At 44.4% G+C, this 23,245-nt stretch overlaps 1 protein-coding gene across 1 annotated transcript in view; it reads right to left on the bottom strand.

The window, feature by feature from the left end:
- Nucleotides 1-23,245, bottom strand: part of C8a (complement C8 alpha chain) — a 65,561-nt gene that overhangs the window by 4,928 nt on the left and 37,388 nt on the right. Inside the window, exons 8-9 of the mRNA XM_026382554.2 lie at nt 4,585-4,710; nt 3,040-3,200 (exon numbers count right to left, since the gene is read on the bottom strand). Of these exons, the coding sequence (XP_026238339.2) occupies nt 3,040-3,200; nt 4,585-4,710 (287 nt within the window). The remainder of the gene's footprint in view (nt 1-3,039; nt 3,201-4,584; nt 4,711-23,245) is intronic.

Below are 23,245 nucleotides of genomic sequence, written 5' to 3'. Positions count from 1 at the left end.
ACGATTAATTGTTTATAATCTAACTAATATTAAAGTACCATTTCATTAGTTAGATGTGACGATCGTTCAAAAAAAAAAAAGTGGGAGAGGAACCCAACGGGGAAAGTGCTTGGCTGGAGTCCTGAGCAGGTCAAAGTGGGTGTCACAGTGGGGCACCGCTCTGGAAGCAGTCAACAGAGGGCGCTTGCAATAGCCCAGGCTGGTTCCTGGAAATATGGACAAAAAGACTTTGGCATGTGGTCAGGGCCTGAGGCCCAGGTCACCAGGCAGATGATGTCCGGACTGGCTGGGCCCCTGGCCAAGAGGAGAGGATCACTTACTGGAAGTTCAGGGAATTGGGCCCCACAGTTAGGACACCAGTGCAGAATGGGCTGCCCTGTGGCTCTGGTTAAAGATGACCCTCAGTACTGGGAAGGCCAGGACCATTGCAACTTCCCATTGGCCATGCAGCAGGGCTCAGCACTAAGTCCCCATCTCAGGCCTCCCCCTTTCAGAACTTCAGGAAATGGGCAGGAAGCCACCCTGGAGAGGGCTGGTGGGATTTTCTCAAAAGAAGAGAGGTGGAGAAGAGTTTTAGAATGTGAACTCCCAAAAGACATCGGCAGTGATCTGATCCCCATTTACAGGGGAACAAACAGATTCAGAGCAGGCGCCACACACTATAAATGACACACAGCACACACAACACAGCAACGTGGTGTACAGAGCATAAAGCGTACAAGATACGACTCCTGCATTCACTCATCCAAGCACCTGCTGGGAGTATCACTGCCAATGCAGAGGACATGCCAGTAAGACCCTGTCTCCATGCTGGACAACGGGTCCCCCCAACCCCTCACAAGACCTCCCCTCTGCCCTCTCTCTCCTCTGGTTTGTCCTTCCTTTCCCTGGGAGCATTCTCTTTTTGAAGCAGCACCAACCGTGTCATTTCCCTGCTCTGAAATCTGCCAGTGGCTTAATGTGTCAAATTCACACTTCTTGGGGAGCAGTGTGGGTTCTGGAGATCCTGGGTGTGAGAGTCAGCCCAACAGGCTCAAGTGGCGCTGATCCTGATCGTCGGCAGGCTAGGAGCTCCTGTGCTGGCTACTCAGCCTCCACGTATCTGCTTCATCTACCGACATTTGCTAAGTTCCTGCTCCTGTCTTTCTAACTTTGAAATGTAGCATTTTACTCCCATGTTATCAAAAGGAAACTGGGCTCACAGAGTGAGACAGCTCACCCAAGTTCACACATGGAAAAGGTGGCTATGTTGGGCACGATGGTGCACACCTGGAATCCCAGCTGCTCAGGAGGCTGAGGCAGGGGGATAGCGAGTTCAGAGCCAGCCTCATCTACTCGGCGAGGCCCTGAGCAACACAGCAAGACCCTGTCTCTAAATAAAATATATAAAAAGGGCTGGGGATGTTGCTCAGTGGTTAAGCACCCCCAGGTTCAATCCCTAGTACCAAAAAAATAAAAATAAAAAGGTGGCCACGCCTGATTTAAACTCTCTTTTTCCTTCCTTCCAAACACCAAGCTCTTTTTTTCCGCAAAGACAATGTTCAGCCTCCAAATTATGGACCTCGGTTTTCATTTTGGAAGTTTTGCTCAGGGCAAACACAAAGCTCACCTTTTGACCATGAAAGTTTATGTATTTCTCCTGATATCAATTTTACAGTTTTTGCCCAAATCACTAATAGCTTGATGATAGCAATTTTCAGACCCTATGTGAATTACAGGTGCGTGAAAGTGGTCCCTTACTTATTGGCAAAGAAATGAAGGCAAGGTTAATCCATCTGACCTCTTTCTTCATAGAAAGCAGGGTGGTACGATAGGCTTTTAGGTTTAACTGTTGGTATCTGTTTTAGGAGAAGAGGTACCTCCATACCTGGGATTGTAAATGCACATAAATAAAAAGGCAAGGAGAGCAAGAAAATATGGTTGGGAAAACAATATTTTGCTTAAAAGGCTGAAACAGAAACTTAAAAAAAAAAAAACAAGACTACCCTGCATATTAACAGAAGCAGCTGGACAACTGCTAGATTAAGCCGCTTCCTTGGCAGATTTGGTAGTTTGACTCCCTTTGTGAGGTTAGTGGTTTAAGCCAGGTTTTCTCAACTTTGTTACTATTGACATTCATTCCAACTCAGGATTTCTTTAGGGGTCGGAGGGGCTGTTCTATGTCTTGTAGGATGTCTGCCAGCGTCCTTGGCCTCTGATTCCAGTGGTGCTGACCTTGTCCCCTACCAGCTGTAACAATCAGATGTACCGCTAGACATGGCCACAGTTTCCCTGTGGAACACAATCACCCCCACTGTTGGAAGGAGGGTGTTAGGACAGAGGGAAGTGAGAACTGGATTCGAAGTCCACAGGTCTGAAATCCAGGCACTGCCCCTAGTGAATTCTGTGTCCTTTAAACACTCACTCGGATTTCCCCAAGCCTGGGTTTCCCCATCTTCTTAATGGGGAGAATCACACCTATGCCCAAGGATCTGTTCACTGATGAGGAGAGGAGATCATTTAGAACAGGGACAGCAAATTACAGCCTGAGTTCAAGGTGAACCCACAGGTTGGTTTTTTTTTTTTTTTTTTTTTTTTTTTTTATGGTCTTTGAGCTAAAAATGGCACTTACTTTTTTTAAAGAATGGTAAAGAAGAAGAGGAGAAAGGAAGCATCTACCAGTCCCACTGTGTGTCAAAGACTGTACATGAAGCCTAAATACATACTATCTGGCCCTTTAGAGAAAAAAAAAAAAACCTGCCAAGCCCTTACATGACATATATGATTTTTGTAATTAAACAAGGTTTCATTTGTTTAATGGGCCCTAACCCTGCTGACCTTCCAAACCACTGGTAGAATCCTGGCCCCCAAGAGCCAGTCGGTTTTGGACCCCGGTTCTCCCCAGGCCTGGTCTCAAGCCACACCCTCCCTCTAGTCAGTGTGCTGTTACATTTAATCTTGTCCTTTGATGGGCTCGTAATAAGAAATATGAAATGATCTGGTCTGCTTCACTTTCATTCCTCATGGACGTAGGGCTTCTTCAGCTGCGAAAAGACTTACCTCAAAATCGATAACAACAGGATTATACTTTAATGATCTCCCCCAGGAACGGTATGTAATGGCGCTGCTGTTTTGTGTCAGGCCACCGCCCCAGCCAGAACTGCCACCTTGCACCCGAGAAATGACGTCTTCCACAGCCGCGGCCCTCTTGTCTTTTTCTCCTACCAAGGGGATAAGTGCATGAGCTCATTTCCCCCAAAAGCCAGAAAACCGGCTGTCAACCTCCACTAATGAGATCGAGAGTAATGTTGATGTTCTCGCCACGAAGCTGTTTCCCGTCTTCTGCTCGGCCTAACTAACTAGCAGGACAAGGCAAAGGAAGGACCAAGACGTGGAAACAGACTCATCCTCTGGAGTAGAACAGACACTGAGGAGCTAGCCATGCCCAACAGGGAAGATAAAGGGGATGGGGAAATGGGTGGCCATTTATCCACTCATCCATCCATTCCTATGTCAAAAGTTGACTCAGGCTGGGCGAGGTGGCATATGCCTGTAATCCCAGTGGCTCTGGAGGCTGAGGCAGGAGGATTTTGAGTTCAAAGCCAGCCTCAGCAAAAGCGAGGCCCTAAGCAACTCAAGGAGACCCTGTCTCTAAATAAAATACAAAGTAAGGCTGGGGATGTGGCTTGGTGGTTGAGTGCCCCTGAGTTCAATCCCTGGTACCTGCCCTCCCCCACCCCCCCCAAAAATAAAGTTGATTTGGGTCTTCGGATATGCCAAAAAGATTCAATCAGATATCACAAGTGCCATGACAGTTGTCACCATAGGGCTCAGTGGGGGCCATCAGAAAGTGGTCAGACATTCAGTAGCGGGTGAGAGGTGTCAGGGGGAAGGTGAGTTGTCTAGGAAGGTGAATGAGTGTTGGCCAAGAGAAAGGAAAGGTCAAGGCAGGACAGCAGGGAGTGGAGGGACTGTGACTGAAAGCCCTGAGGCAGGAGCAACCTAGCGCTAAGGGTGGACTGTGAACTGGTTTAGGATGTGCTTCCCCCACTGCTCTATAAACTGTTTCCTAATCCCTGAATCCTCTGCCTCTCACATGAAAAAAAAATATTCAATGCATGTTTGATGAATGAATGAGTCAATGAATACAGGGATAGCCATATTAATTTGTTAAGGAAACGCCACCAAATATTCTTGTGAGCTTGGACTTGGTAATCACATTCCCTTTCTCCCTACAGCCTCATTTCTTCCCTCAGGACTGTTATCTGATGAGTCTCCATTCCAACAGACCATTCGTCAAAATCTGCCAACACATTCCCTTCATCCCAGCTCTTGCTTGGCTGGATCTTTGTCTAGTACTAGAAATCTGAGGATGGGGGGGTCGAGGGATTGCTCCATACAAACTCAGATATTTCCTAGGTGGTTCCAGGGCATGGGGATTCAAAATAGAGCCCTACATGCATGGGGTGGGGTGTTTAGCATCTGCACTGTGACTATTGTCTAAAATGGAACCAGTCAGAGGGAAAAAAAAATCACTTTCATTCCTTGATGGTTTCAAGGAAAGGCTGGCTTCTCTTTTAGGGAGACTCATTGCTAAACACTTGCCAGTTTTGCCAGTTCCAGATCTTTCACAATGTTTTCCTGATAAACTTCCTTCAATTTTGATAAAATCATCATATTCCAAGCCGAGGCCACCTCCAATGCATGTCTCAATGTCTTTGCTGGTAATACCTGCAATAAGGAGACAGAAAAACACAAAATGCTGAGATACTAACAGACAATTGAGACAGTACCACCAGCTCCCACTGGCAAAAGCTAACTACATGCATGGGGTCTGAGAGATCTGGGTCGAAGTGCCCATTCTTGAACCAATTTCAGATTTTTCTTCTGAAATATTTGGTTCCAATCCAAATATTTCTTGAAATGAGAAGGGATATATATTATTCAAACTTGTTGCTTAGAAGATGTTAATTCTTCTTCCTTTGTCCATTGTCTACTGAGCCTCCTGGAGGCACTGATTCTAACACATCCATCTCCACGTGGCCCCGTACTGCTCACCATTGTGCCCAGGTTGGCCCTCAGTATGAATGTCTTCCTTTCTCCTCCTTCAAGGTCTTTCCAAAGTCTACTAAAGCTCCCATTCAAATCTCATTTATTCCATGAAGCATCTTTGGATCAGAATGATCCCCACTTTCTTTACAGCTATCAATGTCCTTGGCACCCTCATGCTTACCACATGAGGGTGTCACCACAATTCTTTTCATCTAGGTCCTCTGGGTACCACAGAGGGGTCAGTTCCCTGCTAGAAGATGGATAGATCACCATGGTACATCTATCTGCCTGCCCTTTAACCCCACAAGGACTGTCGGTCCCACAGCAGCTGCTTTTGACTTTGTCTTCCCTAAAGGAGGAACTTGCTTTTACAGATGAGGAAAGTACTCTTTAAAGCAATAAGGTCATGCACTCCCATCACACAATGAACAGAATCCATCAATGAATAGAGCTGGTTCCCAAGCCTGAGTTGGCCTGGAAAGACAGGGTTAGGTAAGTAGACAGAAGCAAGATGTGGACCAGGTTCAGAGGTCAACTTTATCTGTAGCTAAAGGGGTCTTCTGAAAGCTGTAAATTAGAGTTTGCATTTCAAAATATAATTCCTTTTAAAGCAACAATGAAATAATCACCCGTTGTCGGATTATTAGTCTGGCAAGAATTAAGGAATTAGGCTTTGCAATGGAGACTTAGAGTTAATATTTTCAAGGGGTATTGAGAATCAAACTTTATTTGCCTGTATCTCCCATTAAATGACAGCTTCCTTGAGGTCAAGGACTTGTACCTTCTTCCCCATTTTTTCATGAATGTAGCAGCACAGTGCCTGCCATGGTGTAAGTATTCAGTATAAATGACAGATGAATGGAAAAACAAAAGACTTGTGAATAAATGAAAGCCATGAGCCCTTTGGTAAGGGTTTCCAGTAAAAGAAATATTAGAAATTCAAATCCCAGTCACTGACATCCTCCGTGAGCCTGGGAAAGGGCCCGGATCTCACTGGGCCTCAGTTTCCCATTTATGGGGAGAAGGGGCTGTCCTCCCCGGCCTGTGTCAGCCTCAGCCTCCGTCACTGTGTGAGCATCGGTTTCCACAGCTGAAAGTGCCTGGGGGGAGCAGCGCTCCAAGCACCAACACTCAGCACCAAGCAGAGGGCTCCTTCTGCCATTTCCATTCGAGTACTTTTAATTTTTAATGCATAACTAATTGAGGAAGATTTAGCATATTTAATTGTTTTGATTAAAAAATGCTTCAACAGTGATCAACAAAAGTGGATGAAAGGAGCTCATGGGCAGAAGCCAGAGTGACTACTTAGGTGAGTGGTGGAGTGCCGCTGAGTTAGAGTGACAGCCTGGTGATTAGTGGGGGGCTGGCGCAGGCCTGTGGAGTGATTATGCTCATGCAGGATCTGCCCAGAGCCTGCCACGTGCCCCGGGGGAAAGAGAACTCCAGCCTGATTTGAGCTGCAAGACTTGACTGCAAAGGAGTGCCTTCTGAGGGAGGACCCTGAATTTGGTACCAGCCAGTAAGAGGAGATCTGTGACTTCTAAGGAATCATAGAGCCTGAGAGCTAAAGCCCCCTCAGAGCTAAAGCCCACATGTCTCATTTATATTTGAGACACTGGAGGTTCAGAAAGGTTAATTATCTCGGCTAAGGCCACACAGCCGAAAACAGGACTGCTAAAATGCACATTCATAGCAACCTTGCCCCAAAGCCCACAGTATTCTCACTCTCCCAGCCATTGCCTCAAACTAAATAATTCTCCTGAAGGAACGGTTTCGTGAACACCTACTGCGTACCTCCCTCCCCCAGCATATTACGTGTTGGGCAGCATAGATCTCTTGGAATAAAACTAATGTGAATAGGAAGTGAATCTGAATAAGTAAGATCCTGCCTTCAGAGCGAGGTGGTTTGGGGCGATGCACTAACTGAACTTTAACTAGTATTCCCAAGAGTTGGCTTGTTTCACTACAGTAGGGTCAGAGAGGCACCTCTCAGCAGAAGCTATGGGAGACTCTGGAATCCGTTGTCTGCAGAGAGCCTGTATGAAATTCCGAGTGGTGGCAGAGGAGGTCAGATATGCTGCATCCAGGAGCTGAAACTGGCATTGGAAGCCAGGACACAGAACCAAAGAGACAAAAGCAAAGATTCAGGGGGGGCATAGAGGACAGAGCAGAGAAAGGTCAGGAGCTGTTGTGGAGAGCTTGTGTGTCCCCCATAGACTGACCTTATCTGTAGAACCAGGCAACACTCTACCAGTGCTCACTCCCATCCCAGCAGGCTGGGCTGTAGATGTTAGCCTTGGAGTGGATCAAACTAGAATTTGTTCTGTGCTTTACAAGGCAGTGAACTCTGGAGTTGATTGTTCCCAAACGTGCCACACACTGAGATCATATGGTGTGTTGATTAAAAATACAGGTTCCTGGGCACACCTCCATCAATTCTGATGCTATATTTCTGGAAAATCAGAAATCTGTATTTTCAACTAGTATCTCAGATTATTTCTATCGCAGTGAATCTAGGACCATATTTTAAGTGTCATGGTCCACGGATAGCTTCTGGTGGCTTGCCCCAAGGTGCTGGCATTTACCTTTGTCAATGCTTTGGATGCAGAAAGAACAGCCAGGCTCATCACATCGGCTCAGAATAAGAATTAGGAATTCAGGCAAACCATCAGGATCCAAAAACCCCTCAGGTGACTAGGTGGCTACCCACAACACGCAGAGCAAAATGCAACTTGGTGGAGAAAGCTGTCATGTCCTCCCCTAGGGACAAAATACCAAGTGCAGAAGCACAAGGTGGGATGGGCGGAGCTTAGTGCAAGAACAGGAGAAAAAGCCTTGGAGTTTTAGATTACCCCCAGCTCAGCTGGGTGAGGAAGTCAGGTGGAAACTAGAAGCAGTGAAATAAAGGAGGGGATAATCTCTCACTCCTCTCCACCAGTAAGAGACACCCAGAGCTGGGGTAAACTTCTGGAAGTCACACTTTTAAAAGGAAGTCGGAAAACAGAGATTCCTACAGGAAATACTATGCAGCCTTTAAAAAGAAGGAAATCCTGCGATATATGGCAGCATGGCTGAACCTTGAGGACACTGTTAAGTGAATTCAGCCAGCACAGAAAGACAGAGACTGCAAGATTCTACTTATCTGAGGCATCTGAAGTGGTCAAACTCTAGAATTAAAGAGGACCAGACAATTGCCAGAGGCTGGGAGATGTCAAAACAAGATGAGTTGCTGATGGATAGTTCTGCACGACGAGTGATCTCAAGAGATCTGTACAGCACTGTGCCCTAGAGTTAATGACGTTGTATTGGATGCTTAAATTTTTGTAAAGAGGGTAGATGCCCTGTTATGTTTTCTTTGTTTGTTTTTTTGTTTGTTTTTTTGTTTGTTTGTTTTTTGGTGCTGGGGATTGAACCCATGGCCTTGTGCATGCGAGGCAAGCATTCTACCAACTGAGCCGTATCCCCAGCCCCATGTTATGTTTTCTTAACACAGTAAAATAAAAATAATAAGGAAATAGAGAATAAACAGAGAAGAAGCAGCCTGAGGGTGAAGAAATTCAAAGCCACATTCCTTTGGGAATCTTTGAAGGGACTGGGAATGTTTACCCAAAGGAGTGAAGAAAGCTCTCTCTTTAAGAGACCAATAGGACTGGATTAGACTCTCTGGAGTACTGTTGTGAGGAAAAGAAATTTAAAAGGCTTCAAGAGCAAAAACTGGCACCAAAAGGACAGAGGCTCCAGGAAACTGGTGAAAGTTCAGTGTGAGAGACAGCATTCTGACTGCGAGAGCCCAGGCAGAGAGGAGGTGTCTCAGGAGGCAGTGTCTCCCCATGACTGCAGGGGACCAAGCAAAGGGGACGGCCTGCCTGCCTACCTGTCAGTCAGGGGTACAGCCAAATGATCTGAAGTGTACAAAAGATCGGTAGTCATTTAAGCTCTCCTCTAACCCTGAGATTCTGGAACTTTCAAACACATGAGACAGCTTTAGGAACATTGGAGACAGCCTTGATAAGCACCTGATGGTTTTTACTGTGCACAAGATGTCCTGGAAATATAGGGGACTAAGATGAAGTCCAAGTGTGGGAAATGCACATGTGAAGAGGCAGTTATTATGCTTAGAAAAGGACCTGGATCCAGGGTGGCAGGGCCAGGGAAGGCTGCCTTGGGGGCCAGAGGCAGGATATGCTGGGGACACCCAGCACAGACAGGGATTAGCCAAACAAAGTGAGGATGTTGAGATCAGAGGGAGACCATGTGCAGGACCATGTCCCCAGCAGCAAGATTCTGCTCAGAAAAGTCAATATGATCTAAACTCCAGAGTAGAAAAGAGGGAGATCAAATGTCACGATCCCCAAGGAAATACAGAGAGCCCTGTGGTCCTTCCCACTCCATCCCAAGGAGCCCAAAAGGACAGGTCTCTGGCCACCAGGTTTACAGCTTGCTTCCTCTTGGCCTTGGCTGTGGTACAGTCTGAAAGCTGTCTTTATGCCTCCGTGGAACTGCTACATCGATATGGCTCTGAGGCAGAACCCCAGCTTGACTTCTGAGATGCCGGAACACAGAAAGCCTCTGTCATTCTCAGATTAGAAGCATCAGGTGGAAAACAGCAGGTGCAATGCATTATTTATCTCTTTGCAAGAAGCAAATACCATTCAGGTTGCTCTGATCTATGTGCAATGTTGCTTTGTTACGATGGTTGCCCCCAAAGACAGCCTCAGAAGAGAAAAGAGCATTATATATTCTATTCCCTGCCATCACATTGGGAAGGCCACCGGGGAGTCTGTGGCTGGGCTGGTTGGGAAGTGCTGGCTAACTACCCCGCCCTCTTAGGTTTCATTTATCCATTGAAACTCGTGTTTCTTCCCAATGACTCGAGAATGGTCTAAGGACCTCTCAGCCTTTGCATGTACTATTATCTCTGGCCCGAAAGTCTCCTGGTCTCTGACTGAGTTTCTTCTATTCAGCTCCAGGGAGCCTTTTCTTACACCCCAAGGGTCCCCACAACACCCCTCTCCTTCCCTCCAACACTGTATTTAATACACCCTAATAATCTTCTACCTCTTGGCTTTTTATTCCTACTTAACTAGATATAAGCCCCTAAGTCATCTCTTGGGTTCATATGGTTCACTGCAGAGCCTGGCCTGTCCCCAGCCCCTGGAAGTCCTGCGGATCGCCGCATTCAACCTCTCTAGACAATACCTCTAAAATGGGGAGTCACAGACCTTTCTTTAATTGAAGATTTGAGCCACAGCTTTGTAATATCTTATGCTTGATGAAGAGTTGATATTTTCTAAAAACTCTTCCATCGGCTTTATCTCATTTCAGCAACCTTCTGAGCACAGAGGACTAACCTGTTACAGACTTAAACAGAAAAGGCCATGGCTGTAGTGGTTAAAGAATGTGCCCTCTGGGGACAGAATTCTACCATTAGCTAGTAATGTGCCTGACTTATTTTACCTCATTTTCCCAGTCTTGGAAATGGGGAATGATCAAGATTGCTATACATGGATCCCTAAAAGTGATGTCTGGCACAACTAGGTGTGCAAGGAATTTTAGGTTTTACTGTTAGGTGACTTTCTCAAGAACCATGTCTTTGAAGTAAAGTAGGCTCTACCCAAACTCGAGGGCCATTCTATTTGACCACGCTAGTGGCACCCTGCAGGAAAACGTTCTTCATGTACCATGAGAGCCATGGTAGTCCCTGACTCACTCTTTACACAAGGAAGCTCAGAGGAAGGCAGCTGTGCTCCCTCCCAGAGGCAATGTCAGGGCTGCAGTCCTAGGCCTTTGTCTATCCAATATGGGCTGGCCTTCAGAGGTTCGGCTCTTCTGGCTGGTTGGAGGCCAGGCTCTGAAACGGAAACTGCCCGAGCTGGAATTCCACCCCTGCCCAGTTACTGTCTGGACAATTGTTTGATCTCTCTGTGCTTGTCCTCCTACCTGTGAGGTGGGGATTTTAATACTGTCTGTCTCCCAGCATCGTGGGGAGGGTGAAGTGCTCAAGGCAGACTAGCAATAATGGTCAAGGGCTGTTACTGTTTCCGGAAGTGCTGCAGGCTATGCTGAGGCTCTCGGCTCCTGAGTCTAATCTGGAAGGTTAGAGAAAGAGGGAGGCAGGAGAGTCTGTGAAGACAAGTTTCCTTCATCAATGTGACTGTAGTATAAGCTGGTGAGTGAAGAGGAAGAAGGACACACCCCCAATTTGCCAAGTTCCTATTAAGTGCCAGGTAGGAATTCTCCATGTTATTTAATATTCACATGCCATTCCATAATCGGAATTATTCTCATTTTAGAGAGGAGTTTAAATCCCGATAGTTTAAAATTAGATAGTTAAAGTCACTTGCCAAAAATTATACAATAAGTAAATAGGATCAAGTGGAATAGGACCAAGTTCCGTGTCCAGAGCCCACATTCTCTATGCTACATTATATTTCCTGTGGGGCAGAGCACTAGGGATAGCTGTGGGAATAATTTTTGCACCATCGCAGCTTTTCTCCTTTAAGTACAAATCCATTTTTCAGTGATATTAGAGGTGGAAATGCAAAATCAGAAGGATGACACCGAGTGTCACTCAGTTCCATGTGTATGCAGATGACTTAAGGGGAATGGGGACAGAGCCAAGACACCAGGAGTCTGTCAGTCAATCAATACCATCCATCACCGTGAAGCCTGGTTGTCATGGTAACTAGGGATAAAGCCCGGAGCTTGTTAGAATCCAGTGAGAGTCTGTTCGGGGTGACTGGTTGGATAGCAGACACAGCAAACAACCCGCTGGGCCATCCCAGACTGCTGGGCCGTGAATACAGGACCCTTGGCAATCAGGTTTCTGCTGACCTGACTCCCTTCATTGTCCAGTTCATCTCAGACCCTCTAGGATTCCACTCCTGCCTCTGTCGAGTGTAAGGAGAGCTTCAGAGAACGTGCAGCTTATTTAGGATTGACCTACCCCAGCTAGAGAGGGTCTAGGTCTCTGCTGTGGGCCAGCCTCTGCTTCTGGGTGGGACCATGAATACAGCATTAACAGGACGCACCCTGGAAACAGGTGGTTGCAATACTGTGACACCAAAGCAAAGTCCCAAATACACGGAAGCATCTAAGACGGGCTACCAACTCCAAACTAGGGAGACAGAATGACTGCCCGGAAGAATCCTTGCCAAGCTAGGCTGAGACCTAGGGGTGGAAGTGTTAGGCAGGCAAGGAAGGGAGGGGGAGATGGGGAGAATCCTAAAGAGAACGTCAGAGTGGTGTGCCCAGGGACCAGCACATAGCTCACACAGCATGGCCAGTAGTGAGCGAGGTGGCTGGATCTGCAAGCAGGGTCGCAGCACGTTCACCAGGGTGCTGGCCAGCCTTTTCAGGACAGGCATCCTCCTGTTCTCAAGCTCATCTTTGTGTGGCTCCTGCAGCTGGCCATCCTCTCTGTGGCTTCTGAGAGGCCAACACTAAGTCCATTTCCTTGCTAGCATTGCTATCACTACCTGACATAACCCAGCCACAGGACTGCTCTCATTTACACCAGGGCCCAGGGGCAAGCCTTGGGGTGAACATGGGTACTCATTCCCTTGCAATGCCCGCTACTGAGAAAGCCCCCCACTCACTGATCCCCAGGTCAGCACCTACTCCTGCTAATTTTGGAAGATAAGATTTGAATATCTTTGGAGCTTATAAAATGGGAAGGGCAGAAAAGGTGGACTGTGCTTTGTGCTTCTGTTATGGTGTGAACTGATCAATAAAAGCAAGTAGGTTGATATAGATAAGGTTAGATTAACATAGCAACTTAATCTTGTGGCCTTGCATAGGATAAAGGACGTGGGGTTTATAGATATTAGCAAAATGACAGATGAAAATGTGTGTGGTGGCCATAAGATAACTGTAGTTTTAAGTACATCAAGTAAGTTTTAAGCATCAAATAAGTTACTAGTACTGAGTGTGTAAAGCAATTGCTCTGGTAGAGACTCATTAGTCACTTGCAATAGCTCCTGCCTTGCTGGGATTATGGGAATAGGGTCACTGTAGTCATTTGAGTAAAAAGATGTGACTATAGAAACTCCAACTTAGTTTGTTACTGTCCCTGTTAAGAGAGAACTGCATAAACCATTTCTAGGAAATAGAAACTAATGCTGTTTTCTTATGAAAAATTGTTTTATCTACTTTGTACCCCCACAGACTATACCCTTCTCAGGATGCAGTGGTGGTCATGGTGAGCTACATCCCTGCCCTTGGGGGTCTACATGCCTTTGAAGTAGACTCTCACCCTGCCGACCCCTGCCCAAATTCAAGATGTTACTGTCTAGCACCTGCTTGAACCCAGAACTGTGGTCAACTGAACTGCAAAGCTAAGGGTATTTTTTAGCTTCTGTTTATCACTTGCTTGCTGACTGGAAAACTCCAGTCCTGCCTAGAGCCCACAGCTCCCACTTATTAATGTTTTAATTTCTGTGATTGGCTAGCTTACACGACGATAAGCAAGTCACTGAGTTGGGGTTTTTGTGCTTATATTCTCCTTGGATGGACCAGGAAGCTGCTATCCTCCCACAAAGCTTCAGTCTCTGCGGTGGATGACAGTCCTTGGCCAAGTAGCTAAAGCTCTCTTTTGATTAGAAATTCGGACTTAGAGTGCCTTCTGGAGCGGAGCGGCCCCCATAACACGTCTACTGTACTAGTTTCTATTCAGGCTTTGTATATTCTTAACTAACTGGACATTTCTCAAGGGCAGGGATCTGTGTTTCATCCCTATGTTCTCAGAAATCATGATGCTCAGTATTTACTCTCCTGGGTGTCTAGCTTCCTGACTAAAGATCTTGGGATTTGTCAGATTCCATAATTGTGTAAGCAAATTCCTTATATAAACCCCTTTAATAATATGCATTTATTTATTCATTCATTCATTTATTTATATGAGGAGAGATAAGAGCTAGAAATAAACTTCTCATTCTGTTTCTCTTCAGAACATAAACTCATACACTTCCCAAGGACTCTCTTACTGCCACTGGTGACTTTTCCTTTATTTAAGATGATTAATACACACCTACAGTACAGCCCCTACAGCACACTAAGTGAAAACATGTTTTCAGTAACTTCTGACCACCCCAAAAAATAAGAAATGCTTTTTTTTTTTTTTGGTACCAGGAATTAAACCCAGAGGCACTTAACCACTGAGCCACATCCCCATCCCTTTTTTATATTTAATTTTAAGATGGGGTCTTGTTCAGTTGCTTAGAGCCTCACTAAGTCACTGGGACTGGCTTTGAACTTGTGATGCTCCTGCCTCAGCCTCCCGAGCCACTGGGTTTACAGGCATGCACCACTGTGCCCAACAAGAGATACATTTTACATCATGATCCAAAACCAAACAGATTCATCAAAAAGAAGTCTCCATACTTGGTTGTACTTTGAGTCATGCTGTCTGACATGTTCCATCATATTGTATTATGTATTATTAAATATTATTAAATGCTGGCCATGATCTAGTGAATTTCTTTGACCTAGTGCTGGTCTATGGCCTGCAGTTTGAAAAGCCCTAGGTTAAAACATCCCTGAGGCATTTAAGCATGTTGGTTAAGATAACCCGTGTCTGAATTGACTCCTGATACACTGGTGTATAGCTGTGTGACCTTGGGCAAGTTATTTATCATTGCTGAACCTAAATTATTCCCTTGTAAGTTGGAGATTATAGTATCCTTTAGACAGCTCTCTCCTGATTAAGTGAGATAGTGCTTTCAAAATGTTATACCATGTCTACCTGGTACATGTTCAGTAACTGTGGTGGTCTTTCCACCCCTGCTAGAGTCTCAGCCTCTGCCTGCTAGCATCAGAATGAATGACAAAATGTAGGGCAAAGGAAGTAACATATGGAGGATACATAAAACCTTAACCAGAAGACTTTGGTTCAATATTGAGTGTGTTACATTGACTCGTTAAAAACTCTTTGGGGGGCTAAGGTTGTGGCTCAGTGGTAGAGTGCTTGCCTAGTGTGTGGGGGGCACTGGGTTCAACTCTCAACACCACATATAAATAAATAAGTAAGGTTCATCAACAACTACAAAAAAAATTTAAAAAGAAGCTCTTTGGGTTTTTTGTTTGGTTGGTTTTGTTTTGGGGTACCAGGAATTGAACCTAGGGGCACATGACCACTGAGCCACATCCTCAGCCCTATTTTGTATTTTATTTAGAGATAGGGTCTCACTAAGTTGCTTGGTGCCTCATTTTTGCTAGGGCTGGCTTTGAACTCTCGATCCTTCTGCCTCAGCCTCCCAAGTAGCTGGGATGACATGTGTGTGCCACCATGTCAGCTGTTATTGTTGTTTTATTATTTGTTTTTTGTTTTAGTACTGGCATGGAACCTGGGAGCTCCACCATTGAGCTACCTCCCCAGAAACCCTTTTTATTTTTTATTTTAAGACCAGGTCTCACTAAGTTACTGAGGATGGCCTCAAACTTGCAATCCTTATGCCTCAGGCTCCCAGTAGCTAGGATTACGGGCACGCATGATAGCACCTGGACTCTTCAGCTCTTTGGTTCTCTGCCTTCTCTCTACAAAATTGGGGCAAATAACAATACCATTCCTCATAAAACTATTATGAAGGTCCATTTGAATGCCAGATGTGAATGTGTATTTGCTTGACAAATATTAGGAATTATTATATGTAAATACATTTTATTAAAACCAAATATTTCAGTTGATTCTAAGTACAGTGAATGAGAAAACGATTTGTTAGTTCACCTGGGGTGGTAACCAATTTGACTGTCCGCAAAGCCAAGTATTCCTGACTATAATCAGATGATTATAACAAAGGGAAACCTGTTACCATCTCAGAACCCCCAGTGAGAGGAACCATGTATTTATCACATTGGTATCTAGACAGTGCTCTCCATGGTAAGTGTGCTTAATATGTGTTTGTTGAATGAAAGGCTAAAGAAATGAATGATAAAGGAGGGGAGAGGGAGGAAAAGGAGATAGAGCTATAATTGACGTGCACTTCAGCGAGGTGTTGTTCACTTCTGTCTCTGTTGTGCGTTAGTGGTGGCCAGCTGGCCCAAGCACTCTGCCGGGCAGGGGATGATCAATGATGGTTGGATATCTACACTCTTGCTGGAAGGGTCTTCCCAGGGTCACTGTTATCTGGAATCTATCAGGGTCAGGGATGATGGAGAACAGGCACTGATTTGGGCAGCATTGTTAACACTTTGAAAGATAGTGATGAGAATTCAATGTGACCTTGATAAATGGGAATGTGGTCTCTCCAAAACTGGATGAAGCTCTGAAGACAGAAATGAATGATCTTGATCAAAACAATGGGCAGGTGGAGGAGGAGGCACGATTGCTGAGCCAAAAGTATCAGCCACCGCGGGCAGGACATACTGGTAATGATGTCCCTAACATTTGAACATATTTCAGGGCTGACCCATTTCAGAACCCGATGAGATAGATCTTCTCCTTATTTACCATTTACAGGTGGGAGAACAATTAATATTCCACAATTAACCCTTGGAAAGTTGGGAATAATAGCATATATTAATAGGTGAAGATATCACTGACATGAATCGCATGTGGTTTGTCCCCTCCAAAACTCATATTAAAATTGAATTCCTGCTGGGCATGGTGGTGCATACCTGTAATCCCAGCGGCTTGGGAGACTGAAGCAGGAGGATTGTGAGTTCAAAGCCAGCCTTAGCAAAAGTGAGGTGCTAAGCAACTCAGTGAGACCCTGTCTGTAAATAAAATACAAAATAGGGCTGCAGATGTGGCTCAGTGGTTGAGTGCCACTGAGTTCAAATCCCGGTTCCCACCCCCCAAAAATTTAATTCCTAATATCACAGTGGGAGAGGTAGGAAGTTCTCTAAGAAGTGAACAGGTCATTAAGAAGGATTCATGCCTTTCTCATAGGAATGAGTTCATTCTTGCTACACTTGGATGTTATAAAGTGCTTCATCAACTCTGAATTCACCCACCGCCTCTCTGCTTTTCTGCCAAGTTATGATGCAGCACAAGGCCCCCACCAGAAGCTAAGCAGATACCATGCCATGTTCTTAGACTTACCAGCCTTCAGAAACTTGAGTCAAAATAAGTCTGTTTTTTATAAGTTACCAAGCCTCAGGTATTCTTATAACAAAAGAAAATGGACTAAGACAAATATCAACATATTACAGTAATTACAGGTCCCATTTTCAGACTTTTACTCTATGTCAGGCACTGGGCCATATTGTTCCCATAGATAATTTCATTTCATATTCACGACAACTGTATGAAATGTGTATTGTTGCATTTAGAAAAGAGGTAACTGAGCCACAAAAATGCTAACTAATTTGCCAGTGGGTCACATGGCTGATCAACGGTGGGGGTAGGACTTGAAACAGGCAATCTGATTTAGCAACTACTTCAGCAAGTAAAATTTATCGAGCTCGCATTAGAGTGCAGGCAGTGCGCTGAATATTCTCTGTGGATAAGTCCACTTATTCCTCATGACTACTCTATGAGATAAATGAAAACATGTCCAGCTCACAGGTGAGGAAGCTGAGATATAAAATATTAAATAATCTACCTGGTGTCACACAGTGAGTGACAGTACCCATGCTTTTAATCACTATGCTATATTAATATCCTGCATTAAAGAGAAAATATCAAATTCTTAGCATGTAACATGCAATTATTCTCAAACCCTGGTTATCATTCTTATTTGGTCTTTAGGAAGCTAAAATTCATAGAGATTAAGAATATTAATCAGTGACTAAGTGGTAAAATCAGAAGTGTCTGGCTCTACAATTTAGGTCAGTTTAGACCACATCACTCGTGGTTCTGAAGGCTGGTAAGTTTAGTTTTTTAATTCCACAAACTGTGGTCCGTTGCCTTTGATATCCACTGAGTCCATCAAAATTTGTAATGCATCATAACTATGGTTTGGACCATGTTTTACTTAGCAGTGCTTTTTGTAACCATTGTCTTGGTTAATTCTCATGATAACCTTTTGCAGTAGTTACAATGGTCCCTACATTAGTGATGGGAAAACTGACTCAGAGATGTGAGGTATCAGCTTCAAAAATGGCAGAACTTGGATGAAAAACATACCTCTGAGAAAAGAATCCCTTCCACTCCCATACTGCCTGCTGCCTACGAGGGGACCCCAGCACACTACTGTTTCCTTCACAGCAGAGCATGCACACAAGCCGTTTTCTGTAAGGTCTTTGCAAAACCCTTACATGTGGCCACAAATCATAGAATCACAGCATTTGGAGTCTTGAGGTCTCTTGGTTGAATTTTCTATTCCGTGCAGGGTTTTCATTATAGCACTCCTGGGAGAGGAATCCTGTCGATTTCCTTACATTAATCAATAGGAAGCATTCTAGTTCGTGTTGCATTTTGGGGAGACTAAGAGCACCTGAGATGAAACAAATGTGTCAAGCCCTATCTACATGAGCAAAAAAGAGAGGAAAAAAAATAGGTCCAAGGTGGACCACTTAGTCTAGAAGATGTGAATAGAAGATCCATCTCACCATTGATGCTTTCCTCATTTTGCATGCCCCTTGGCGAGAGGGAAGCTACACAGAAAACAGGGCGGTGTTATCCAGTGGTAGAAGAGAGAATGGAGAGGAGAGGAAGGGACAGGTGGTGGACACTGAAAGGGTGACTAATGAGATAGGTGGGAAGAGGGAGGGAGGAGGCCGACGTTATTCCCACGCTGTGAGATCTAAGGCCAGATGGGATGCAAGGTGGGGAAAGGTGACTTTAACTTAGAGTATCTTGAGTATTTTCCATTGACTAGTGATATGACCTTTCGCCTGTAAAAATGAGAACACGTCTCCTCTCTCCCAGGATCATTGAAAATATTAAGATGGAAGACTAGAGTAAAGGCATTTAGTGTAGAGCTTGGCACATCGATATTTTTGCACCTATCTATCAGGAAGTCGGTGATGCCTCTGATAGAGAACATATTCAGAAGAGGAGCATGCAGGGTTTGGGGTGAGAAGGCTGTGCTGTGACTGCCAGGGCGTGCCACAGTCCTCTCTTCATTCAAGAATCCCCATATGTCACCAGGCATGGTGGTGCACACCTCTAATCCCAGCAGTTCAGGAGACCGAGGCAGGAGAATCGTGAGTTCAAAGCCAGCCTCAGCAATAGTGAGGCGCTAAGCAACTCAGTAAGACCCTGTCTCTGAATAAAATACAAAATAGGGCTGGGGATGTGGCTCAGTGGTTGAGTGCCTCTGAGTTTCAATCCCCAGTACAAGAAAAAAAAAAAGAATCTCCATATTTCCAGTTCCTGCAGGCATCTCTACCAGAGGATGGTGTCCCCAGACAAGACAGCAAGACAGCAAGCCTTCTTACCACAGTGTGTGTGTGTGCATGTGTGTGTACCTCATGTGTGTGGTAGAAATATTATTTCCAGAAAAGAGCAATTTGTATTTCCCAATCCATACCCAGTCCATGTGCAAATTCTCTCAATTCTGCTTTCAAATGTGTCCCATCTCTGTTATGTTCTCCCATCTTCATTCTGGATCCCTCACCTGGACATCAGTAAGAACCTTCTCAGCATTCTTCCTGTGTCTACTGCAACCTCCTCTAGTCTGTGTTCTGCCCAGCAGTGGAATGACTAGCTGACACATGGATTAGCCCATAGCACTGCCCTGGGGTCACCCACTTCACTGCAGATATGCTCCATTCTTCTTACCATGGCCAGCAAGACCCTGCGAGCCTCTCTAGGTTCCTTCCACCCTCAGTTCCTGCTATTCTTCCCTTAGCCACATGTGGCCTCTCTCATTCTCCATCATCCCACACTCCTTCCTCTTTCACAGGCTGTCTACTCTGCCCAGACACCTTCCCCTTGTCTTTGGTGTCTACTCTTCATCCTTGGACTCCCACCTCGGCTTGGATTTTACTTCTTCAAACACACTTTGTCAGACCATTCTGAGCTGAATATCTTTTCCCACCAGGGCAATTATTCTGTTTCTACAACTGCGTTTTCTACATGACTGTTATCCTAATTTGCAAGTATATATTGATGGATTGGTTCACTCAACACGAGTTATTAAGCCCCACTATGTGCCGGACACCTTGCTAGAAAATGAATTTTCATCAAAGCACAAAAAAAGATGAAATCTCTGCTCTCATGAGATGCACATTTCCACAAACAGGAGATTGGCAGTAAACAAATAAGTAACTGAGCAAAGTAGTGAGTGTATAAATAGTGGTATGCTGAGAATTAAGATAGGGCCATGGAACAGTGTGTCATGGTCATGTGGTAAGGAAAGGCCTCTCCTGAATAGGTGGCACCAAGCTGAGATCTGCATAAGAATACTGCTCAGCTCACCTTGGTGGAAAGGACAAGTACAAGAAAGGTGCAGCCCTCAGAAAGACTGAGGTGAAAACAAGCTTGGGGTGTTGGCAGTGCTACAGATGCAATGGCAATGACCAAAAAAGCAAAAAAAAAAAAAAATAAGTAAAAGAAAAGCTCATGATATTCCTGCAATATCCGGATGAGAGAGATGGCTTCTTTAGACTAGTGAGATGACAATAGAGAGAGGGAGAGGACAGATGTCCATGTACACTTTAAAATTAAAGTTAACAGATCTCAATGATGAGAGGCAGGAAGGAAAAGGGTTGGGCATTTAGTTTCTTCCACTGGAGGATGAGCTTCAAAAAACAGGGACCATAGTGATCTTGTTCACCTGGCACTGAATATGGTCGAATGAGTAAATGTATGTGTGAACCTTCCATGGGACAAGGGGTAGAGGAAGGTAAGGGCAGGTTTCATAGAGGTGAGGATGCCCATATGAGGTTAAGCAAGGTGATCTGAAGTTTGTCAGGTAATCGAGACAGGGAAGAGCATCAGAGGATGAGGGAACGGCATTGCAAAGGAGGCAGGAAACATACAAAATAAACACAACAGTGTCACTGAAGTCCTTCATCTGCCCAAGGTGAACTGTCAGCTCTGCAACTGGGCCAGATTCCAGAAAAGCCAGAATGGAGAATACACGGCTGTCTTTGTCACACCCTGATACCAAGACAAATAATGAAAGCTCGAAAGATCATAAAGGAGGAAAAAAAAAACAACAAAAAACACTCAAATCCAGAAGTTCAAGCCCCAAACTATACAGATTCCTGCAGAAAGTAGAAAGCTGTCATTTGTAGCCCATGAGAAAGTTCCGGGACTTCATTAAAGTCTAACATCACATCCCCAAAATCCATGACTCCCCTTGATTTGTTTGATGCATGGCCCCATGCCGTCTTTGGGGGAGAAGCCTTTAATATATGGGACATATTAGAAAAAAAAAAAAAACAGTCTTATGCATCCTTTGGGACAAACCCAGAGAGGATCTAAGACAAACTCGAGGACAAAAGATTCCCCCAGAGCAGAGCAGTGTGCTTCATTTCAATCGTTCCATACCAAGCTCAGCCATTTGAGGACATGAAGGTACCACCCAGGATGTATCTTAGATCAAGCACTTAATAGAACATAAATTAAAGTCATGTAGATCAAAGATAGAGAAAGAGAAAAAAAATGGTCACAGAGAGGAAAGGCAGAGGAAAAAAGGGGGAGAAATGGGAGACCGATGATTGGAAAGAAAGGAAATGAGAAAGAGGGGATGAGAGAGAGAGACCCAGAAAACCAACCAAACATCAAATCCAGAGAAAGGGTGTAGGCCGTGCAATTTGTCAAAGGGAGAGAAGGTAGATGTTTTTGTTCTTTGTAGGTTAATATGTAAATGACATTCTGATTTATTAGCGGTCTCCAGCAGAATGAGGTGATGATTAGCACATTTCCATATTTATAGAAAAGCAACACTAACTTTCCAGATTTATAGAAAATCAGCTCTTCACAAATAGCAAATTGTGCTATTATCGACATATGGTTTTCTATAAACAGAGTTGAGGTAATTATCCCTGGGACAATTTGTCGGTGGGCTCCTTTTGAATATTAACCACATTGGAAGCCCATCTCTGCCCCCACAGATTTTAAAGAAGGAGGGGCCACTCCATACCCAAGGCAATTAATTAGTAATCCCACCCTAAAGACAGGAGCAAAAATGAAAGGCTATACCAAACCACCATGGGAAACTAAATTAGCTTCCCTGAGGAGCCTCCCCACTTGTATGGCTAAAACTGGGGTAACAGCTACCTCCAAGTGTTGTTGTAAAAATAAAAAGAGAATATCTGTAGTTGTACTTGGAACCTAGGCAGTGCTCACCAAACATTAATTCTTTCTCATCCCTCGCATTTTTTAATGATTCTAAAAGGACTCACTTGAATACAGTTTTTCTCTTTTTTATAGTGATCCATAGTAAGCTGTTTATTTTGTATTATTATACAATGCATGCATACTTATCTCTATTTAACTAGAAAAACTTTCCTGAAGCAATAATTTAACTTCAGCCCCTATAATCCACTGTGTTATTTTCTATTCTATCTTTTGTTATTCAAAATTTTGTGTGTGATCCATACATTGATTTTGAGACCTCCTATTGGATTGCAACCTGCAGTTTGAATACTGAGGGTAGAAACAACCTTTTTGTCCCTAGAACAAACTACCTTTTTTTCTTTTTCTTTCTTTTTTTTCTTTTTTTTTTTTTTTTGGTGGTGCTGGGGATTGAACCCAGGGCCTTGTGCATACGAATTGAATTGCTTTTTGAAAGAGAGATAGTTAGATGGATGAATTAATGAATAACCCAGCCAGGAATTCCTGTCTTGTTTTGCACACTTACTGTATTTGAAGCCCTGAACTGAGCACTAGGGAGAGAGAAAAGCACCAGACATAAGGCTTACTTTCACAGTTCTTGCTATTTAGATGAGGAGGAAAAATAATCACATTTGGACAATGTTTTTTAAAGTATAAACTGTATGAAATTTATATGAATGTGTTTTTTGTTTCTTTTTAAAAAAGGAGTGACTAGCCTGGGCTGGTACAGTCAAGGAAATGTCTTGAAACTATGGCAGTTTGAACTTGGCTTTGCAATTCTGATAGATCTCTTAACCTTCATTCGTTCATTGAGTTGGTTAGTGGTTCTCAAACTGTAATGAGCATCAGAATCATCTGGAAGGCTAGTGAAAATAAATTCCTGAGCTCACTTCAAGAGTTTCTGGTTTGATTTAGTTAGGTTTGGAATGGGGGCTGAGAAACCACCTAACGAGCAAATTCCCAGGTGATGCTATGTGGCTAGCTGGAGACCCACACTGGAGGAGCAATGTTCTAGGAGGTTGAGTGAGATGGTGAAGGTTGCTG

This window comes from Urocitellus parryii, chromosome 11 (genome assembly GCF_045843805.1).
Source record: "Urocitellus parryii isolate mUroPar1 chromosome 11, mUroPar1.hap1, whole genome shotgun sequence".
NCBI lineage: Eukaryota > Metazoa > Chordata > Mammalia > Rodentia > Sciuridae > Urocitellus > Urocitellus parryii.
Note: the sequence above shows the minus strand (reverse complement) of the source record. Positions and strands in the feature narration are given on the sequence as shown.